This window comes from Leptinotarsa decemlineata, unplaced genomic scaffold, assembly GCF_025532065.1.
Source record: "Leptinotarsa decemlineata unplaced genomic scaffold, Ldec_3_MD MMD2_tig00026369_RagTag_RagTag, whole genome shotgun sequence".
Lineage (NCBI taxonomy): Eukaryota > Metazoa > Arthropoda > Insecta > Coleoptera > Chrysomelidae > Leptinotarsa > Leptinotarsa decemlineata.
In genome coordinates, this window is record NW_027412709.1 from 1,784,943 (window position 1) to 1,793,591 (window position 8,649).

An 8,649-nucleotide genomic window follows, 5' to 3' on the forward strand; every position below is an offset into this window, starting at 1 on the left:
AGCATTGTCTCAGAAATCCAAAAATGTTACAATATACAGGGTGTTCCATTTAAAAATTCAGAATCCGCTGAAACCGGAAGTGACCGGAAAGTGAAAAATATGTGAAAACTCTCCTCTCCACATACCATTCAACTATATCAAATCTCATTTCAATTCTCCTAATAGTCTAGAAATTATGACTTGTCTAATAGATTCGTTGAGGTATAGGATGCTGTCTGTTTTTCGTTTTAGCAAATTTTTGTTTTCGTAGTCCCCATTTAAAAAAAAAGTAAAAAAATAAAATTCCATTCAGATGGCCATGACCTGAAATATAGATGTATTTTTCAGTGCTGAACAACTTTTCTGAATAACATTTTGCGAGACTTTTCAAAATAAGAGTACTTTACTCTTGTCTCAAAATCAAATATTTGAAGGCTCCTCGTATATTACGTGTGTTTCACTGTATTTTGTGGATGCATGTTCAGTTTTAGGAGATGCACAAACTTTTAGCAGCAATAACTTTTTGTCGAAAAACCCTTAATAAAGAAGTATTCCATATGGTGCATACTTTGGGGATGACACTGTATATATTAAAATATGAAGTTTGATCAAAATATTCCGATAGGAAGCAAAATATTTTGAAAAACTCGAAAGTAAACTAACCTCTATAGTTGGATGGCACACTAATGTGTGATGGCATCAATATAATGTAAAATTCATTTAATTTTCATAAAAAGGGGTCTGTTATTTGGAAATCAAAGGTAAAATCTCAATCTTTTTTTTGAGGACGCAAAGTTCAGTTATGATATGGTAGGTATTATGTAATTGAATTCCAGTCATTCCATCCACAATTTCTGTGGAAAATAGAAAATATATATAATAAAAAAGAAATGCCTGTATTGCACATAGTGTAGACTTGATAATGAAGTATATTTCGTTGTACATAGGTATACTTGTGAAGTTTGAAAAAGATATAATTTCTTAACTGAAAGTTTCTTTCCTTGTACCTAACTTTAAAGTAGGTATAATTTGTTTAGCATTTCATTCAATTTCTGTATATACATTACTGAAAAAATCATCTAATAGTACGTATATAACTTGCAGATTTGCTTTGTTTTGGTTTATTTTCAAACATCTTCAACGGATGTCCAACTTATTAGACGAAAATTATAGATAGATGTGCATTCATTCCAACTCATTATTGATTTTGTGGGAGGAATTATATTTAGTTTTTTATACACTTTCCAAATATTTATGATATAGAAACTCAATATATCTATAGAAAATGTATGAATAAAAGAAGAAAACCGTTTGTACATATAACAAACTGTTCGTTTATACCTACTCTGTGCATTTTCCTGAAACACTATAACTATTTACTTCCTTTCATACGTCGACTGATGAATATTTCAGTCTCAAAACGAGAACACTGTGTGTGCAAAAATTATCAAAATCTGACTTTAACATATCAGAAAATATAAGACCTCTTTCAACTGCAAAACCTATAACTGACAATTCCGTACTAGCATACCTACCTACAAATTCACTAAAATGATTCAAAAAAATTCAAATAATATTTTACCAAAAAGGTGGAAAACTTTTCGGAATAAACTTTTTCCAAAGATGTTTTCATCATGAAGAGAAGTTTATCTCAAATATACCTACAAATTGGAATTAAAAGCCCATCCATTCACATATGAATATTGAGTCACCTATATACATGAAAATAACTTTTTCCTATTCAGTTAGCATAGGTACTACGGAATTGAAAAAGAAATCAATCACAGGAATACCTACTACATAACGTACTATAAGAAAGAATATTAATATCAAGTTTCACTTACACGCAGATCTATCATACTCATGGTGTACTTCTTGAAGTTTTGTGCAGAAAACCGGTCTTTTAACATCAGCAAACTTTTTCGAAAATTTTATCATGAAGATGAAAGATTTTCATTCAAGTGAAATTTTATACTTTTTCACATATCTATTATATTGTGTAGCGACCCTGTGAATAATATCTAATTCAATTTTATAACAAATATTCGAACCACAAACTGATCACGTGAATTCAAAAAAATCTCTATTGTGAGATTTTCACTAAACATTTTTTCAAAAACGCAACACGTCTTTCGCTGTAGGATAGCTTCTTCAGGCGTATACACACATGTCGCGTTTGTGTAAAACTGTTTAGTGAAAATCTTACAACAAAATGTTTCTTGAATATACGTGTTCAGTTTGTACTTCAAATATTTGTCATGGAAATCTTATAGGCTGATTCGGTTATTTATGATTTCAAAAGAAGATAAGTAAGTGTTATCTATCTAGGTAATCCAAAACATCACAAATATACCTGTTACTTCCTATAATTGAACATTTTGAGTATTTGAACTGTCTTTATATATAAAATACATTACCTAATTGTAAATGAAGTTGCAAAATAAAATGAGAAGTCAGGAAACTGGATGTGGATACAAGAAGCAGTTAGTCAATTGATCATCCATAGATGATTTTATTGTTGTGAAACATATTTCCACAAAATTCTTAAGAACTGCTACTGATAATTTGCATATATTTCTCCCCAATTTCATTGAAATGCATATACAGTAACATTTCTTGTAAAAACTTCTGGGTAATATTGAATATGAATATAAAGGCAAATTTTCATATTTAGTATACCTAATTCATGTAATGAATATTTGCTAAAATGATATAATTTTTATAGGTAGGTAGGTATACCTACTTTTCTTCACTTCAAAATGTGAAGGACACATAAAAAAAATGTCAGCAATAAATTCTTTTCTCTGTGAACATTATGAGGACTTTAACCTCAATTTTCAAAATTTCAAACAGTTCCAAAAGAAAAGAGTCATATACTTTATGGTACAATTCAAAAGATCAGACCACGAAGTGGTTTTCGTTTCCCCTTCTGAGAAACCCAAGTTTTATTGCCCTAGTACAAATCACCTTTCCAAATAGACTGAAAAGATATTATTCTAAACTCAACTTCAATGTTCATGAAATAAAAAAAAACGAATTTAAAATCCTACGATTTATTTTTCAAATATATATTAACTATTTCAGTACTGAACAATTATTCTCTTAATTCTAACATCACAATATTCACGAATATAATATATACACTATTCACAATACACAGAATTGGGAGAAATATTAACCATAGGCAGTTAAAAATTATTTAAAGCTTATTGGGATTTTCGGATCTTTTCGAATGAGATCAAATATTTCACAAAGATTCAAACATAAAAGAACTTGGTCTACCTATTATTTACAGGGATTTATGTACAAATAAATTATTGAAAGTTATCTACTAGGATTTGAAAAGTCAGCTTTGATGCCTTGATAATACCGCAACTGGTTTATATACGATATCGGGGTTTGTAAGAGGTTCTGGTGAACTAGAAGTACTCGAAGGTGACAACGGTACCTGATGTGTCATCATAGGATGAGGATGATGTAATCTGAAGTTACTGTATATGTCCATTGGTTGTCTGAAGAAAGGTGCACCAAGATCCATACCAGGAGCTGTCGCCAACAACCTCTCAATATTGAAAGACGGAGGAGGCTGTGCCTGGACTGGAGACGGTCTCAACACAGCGGGCATTCCAGGATTCATATAAGGATTATACCTTTGGTAAGCAGCCGCTAAAATCGCCTGAGATGGAGGATAAAATGCTGGATACATAGGTTGCATCGGTGAATACATTGACAAGGTACGTTTAAATGCAGCTAAGCGTGACCTGGAAGCAGCTGTAGAGCGACGGCGAAGCTTACCAGTTGTCCCGCCAATAAAAACATCTTCAGCGGATGGATCCACCATCCAATAATTTCCTTTGCCGGGATCATCGTAGTGACGAGGAACTTTCACAAAACATTTATTCAAACTGAGGTTATGCCGGATTGAATTTTGCCATCCTTGTTTGTTTTCCCTATAGTACGGAAAATTGCGCATGATATATTCATAAATACCATTCAGAGTTAATCGTTTCTCAGGACTATTTCGTATAGCCATCATAATAAGAGAGTTGTAGCTATATGTTGGTTTCTCCTTAGATTTTTTATCCTCCTCAGTTTTTCTATCCTCCGACGATTTGGTACAGTCTAAAGGGGGTATATCATCGTCTCCAGTAACATCCAAATCACAATCAGAGTCACTCATTTCTGGTTCTAAGACCTGGATAGAACTCGACGAATCTTCAGGACATTTTGGCACGTCCATCGCAGTTTCCGGGAGAATAGAGCTAATGGAGAATGATGACTTCAAGGGAGTACGAGCCATCTTAGGTAGAATTAACACTGTTTCGCTTTTCACCATATTTATGTTCCAGTTTCAAAACTAAAGTTTTTCACCCACTGGTTTAGTTCCAAACAATTTTTAAAATATTTGTAGTTATTGACACTATGAGAGCTTTACTACAACAAACTCAACTCAAGACTGAATGAAGACTGATCAACTGAAACCAGTTTGTGTTTGGCAACGATATAAATAACATAGAGAAGGGCACCAATAACGTTACACCAATAGAAATCAAGCGGGCATTGAAGCTCCTCCTACGTCGACCCTAACTACCTCCTATGTTGTGGGTAGGGGTATCTGAGGAATTAAGTTGTTTGCTGACATTTGTAGGACTCTGATGCGATGTTTGTTTTGTATTCACCGGTAATATTTGGTAACGCTGCATGGTGTCTGTTGGAAGGTGATGCGGGTAACTTTTCTTTTCAATGAGATTGATGTACCTATTTATCTGAACTGTATCTGCAGATAATCTAATGTACATGAGATATATATTATACAAGATACAAAAGGCAAAGCTACTTCCTTAATAAATATGATATCTCAAAGCTCAAAATATGGTATCTCAAAGCTATATGGACATTAGGAGTTACCTACCAGTTATTTATTTCTGATTTTGATCTACCGAATTTTGTTTTGAATTCAATTAGGGCGTATCGTGAATTTTGTTGGTAGGTATCTATATATTTATTTGAATTATAAATTCCATATTCAAGAAACACTTTATTGTGAGATTTTTACTAAACACACGTTAACAAAAACGCAACACGTGTTTCTGTATACAATGGCTTCTTCAGTCGTGTATGTATGAGTTTAACCACGACTATGAAGTATTACACTTGGAAAAAAAGTTTTGAAAGTTAACATTTTGTAATGCTTGTGAAGTAATAGATTTAGGAACTCTGAAAAGTTACTGAATGACCAAGAATAATTCAATTGTATTCCCCCTTCAAAATATGTTTTCTAATGTGTGAAGTGGTAATTATTTTATCACATGTCCTTTTATTGAATTTGTATGCGATTAATTTTTCCGATGTGTTGATTTTCAATAAGTTCAATAGTCATTGGATTCAAATAAAGAAATAAAGCACCTGGGAAAGCTGTTGAGGTTATGTAGGTATATTATCCAATGAAAATTTCACAATGAAGTGTAACTTGCATACGTTGTTGGTTTTCATCAAGTAGGTTTCGGCCAATTCCATCACATATTATTCCCATTCGAAATTTTTTACATGTGGGCAGGATCGGATTAAAAGGTAGAACAGGCGGAGGTGCTGCCCCGGAGCCTCCACAGGACGGGGGCCCCACACTAAAGATAAAAAGTATATTCAAATTTTAGCGGGTCAGCAACTTTTACGTTTTTCCTTCCAAACCTTTTCTGCACAAACATAATAATAGTAATATCGATATATTAGAAAGCCCTGATTTCAAGGTTCCATTCACTATAAATATTTTATTTGATCGAACATTTCATGTGGCAATACTTTTATTCAATGTGTAATTTGTAGGTACCAATGAGTTGCTGACAATACATTTGTGAAAGACTTCACAGAAAAAAATATTTCTTTTATTTGGAAAATAACTACCTAATACCTTATTGGGGGCATCCATTCCTTCGTTGCCTCATGACCTCCAGACTTCCAAATTCGGCGCTGCATGTGAGTTGTTATGGTGAGGGGGTGGTTGACGAAGGGCTGATTTTTATCTGGAAATGTGTGAAGTTGACGTGTTTCACAATAAATGACTGATTCAGGGTTTAAACTGGAATGCATTGTAGGTAAACGAAAATTTCTGTTGTGTATGTATGACTTTTCAAACTTTTATTATAGCGGATCAGATTCATCTGAAAATAATGCTAGAATTCAAATGATTCGTCATTCGAAATATTCAGAATAGGCACTAATGAGATTTTGAAAATGAAACTCTAGGTAAACTCTTTCATTCAATAAGTAGATAGGTATCTATTCGGTGTGAAGAGTAAGAAGGATAAAGTGATTTCTGTAAAATTTAATTTTAATCATTCAAAAGTAATCAGTTCAATTGGTGTCCCCTTTTTGGCTTAAATTTGAGGGAATATAATTTTAATGAGGAGATTTTTCAATGACTTTTGAAATTTTTATTCTTTTCGTGTATTTCTGTACTCGAAACTTTCATTTTTTTGTAGAAGTCGAATTATTGACTAGTTAGTTCATTAGTGACACCATGGGTTTACATGATGGTAATTATTGCAGGGATCTCTAGTTTTTTCATTAAACCACAACCCATTTCACTTGCTAATGAAGTACCTACCTATAGGTTTCTACACATGAAAGATTTTCTAAAATAAGTTGATTAAGTAGTTTTTTGAGTTTATTCATTACAAACAAACTAATCTTTCATCCTTATGATGTTAGTTTGTAGAGATTAGATCAGTTAAGATATAATGAAATTCCCTTCCATTGAACTCGAACTGAAATACCTAGTTGATAGAATCCCAGTTTTCTATTTTTATTAATCTCTGTTAATATATTAACAAATACCTAATATAGATAGATAAAATTGACCATGTCGGTGATTGAATTTGGTAAAGGTCAATAAGTCACCCCGTAATAAAGAGGTGAAAAGTGACTGTCATTCGGCCTAATGGACAAATTATTAATCAATCCATAATTTGAAGCTGAATTTTTGGAAATTGTGACTTCTACTGTAAAAAAAATTCAGTGAATATTTGTTCCTTTCATATATATTATCAATTTTTGGGAAAGAATATAGCTTTGTACTTCTCCATCTTCGTACAAAAAAATGTTCTAGAGAAAGGAAGAGAGTAATTCATTTCAAAATAAACTCTACCTATACACGAAGATGTGCAGTTCACGCAAAGAAATAACTTTCAGAAATAAACTGTGGGAGAAAAAGCCCCCTCGAAATAACTACTTTCATATAACCTTTGAATTGCAAGAAAAACAATACTTTCGGAACAGTTACTTCTGTATGAATATTAAATTAAACGAGACTTTTTTTTCTATTCAACTTGTATGTAATCCAAACATTTGTTATGGAATTGAATCAGATATTATTCCCAGGACTGCTACACAATATAGTATATGAAAGAGACGAAATTTAACACTGTCATTCTCAATTGAGAACATCCGATGTTTCGGAATAAGACACTTACCTCATTGCCTCTTCAGCATCAGTCTGGAAAACATCATAAGATGAAGCACTCAGTTCATTCATAAAGTTACAACTTTATATACCTACTTATACTTACAACATATAGCCATTGGACGGCGTCTCCCTGAAATGCGTCAGAGGAGACCTATGTAGGTACTTCCCAAGCCCTCATTTTTATTGCCTACTTATTTAACGAAGGTAGTCGCCGATGGGGTCCTGACTAGGTTGAGGAAATTATACCATAGTCTGTGAATCTTGAAATGGATTATTTTTCACAAGAAAAAGTTGGCTCTGATAGCAGAGCACGTACCTACTATTTTTTTTTCTGATTGATTCGGCTATTACTTGATGAAGATCTATAATAATTTCAAAAACAACACAACATGTTTCGCTAGCACAGTAGCTTTATCAAGTGATTTGAATACTTCAAGTTGTTTCTTATACACTAATATTTATACAGTAGAGGTATTTATATACTGTATATAGGTATTTATATACTACAGAAAAAAGTGGCTTCATTTTTGAGGAAACGAGATATTAAAATTGCATATAGAACAAGTAATACGTTGGGAAAGTTAGTTAAAAATTATAAAGACAAAACAACCAAATTCTAGAAATCAGGAGAAGGTATATAAATTAAAGTGTTGAACGTGTCCCGAGGTAAATATTGGTCAAACTGGCAGAACATTCAGGAATCGAATCCGGAAACAGCATACGAGCTATATAAATAAAAAAACAAATTCAATATATTCAAATCATCTTCTAGAAAAAATCATATATTTAACAAAGAATTCGAAATTTTGCACATAGAAAATAAAGGTTTGAATCTGAATCATTTAGAAGCAATGGAAATTAATAAACTTAAAAATTCAAACATTCCAATGAATAACCAACTGGATTTGAACAGATCACCATTATTGAACTTATTTTCTTAAAAACCGAGAAAGAATTATTATTGATGTAGATGTGAGGTAATATGCTTCAGGTGATCATAATTGAACAGGTAGGTACCTCAGGGAGAGGTTTAGGTAATTTTTTGGAGGTATGGTCTCAATTATGGTCACCTATAGTATATAAATATCAGTGTAAGAAACAACTTGAAGGATTCAAATCACTTGATAAACCTACTCTAGCGAAACATGTTTTATTTTTTCAAATAAAGTTTGTGGAGATCAAATCGTGAGGTATAGTTTTTTTTGAAA

The 8,649-nt window shown here is 32.4% G+C and overlaps 1 protein-coding gene across 1 annotated transcript; it reads right to left on the bottom strand.

Moving 5' to 3' along the window:
• Positions 1-3,016: 3,016 nt before the first annotated feature.
• Positions 3,017-4,462, bottom strand: LOC111510240 (sloppy-paired). Its single transcript, XM_023166140.2, has one exon. The coding sequence runs from the start codon at positions 4,313-4,315 to the stop codon at positions 3,326-3,328; it is 990 nt and encodes a 329-aa protein (XP_023021908.2). The 5' UTR covers positions 4,316-4,462; the 3' UTR covers positions 3,017-3,325.
• Between the last annotated feature and the right edge of the window lie 4,187 nt (positions 4,463-8,649).

Coding starts and splice junctions, on each gene's coding strand:
- LOC111510240 (XM_023166140.2), bottom strand. CDS start 4,315: ATGGTGAAAAGCGAAACAGTGTTAATTCTACCTAAGATGGCTCGTACT.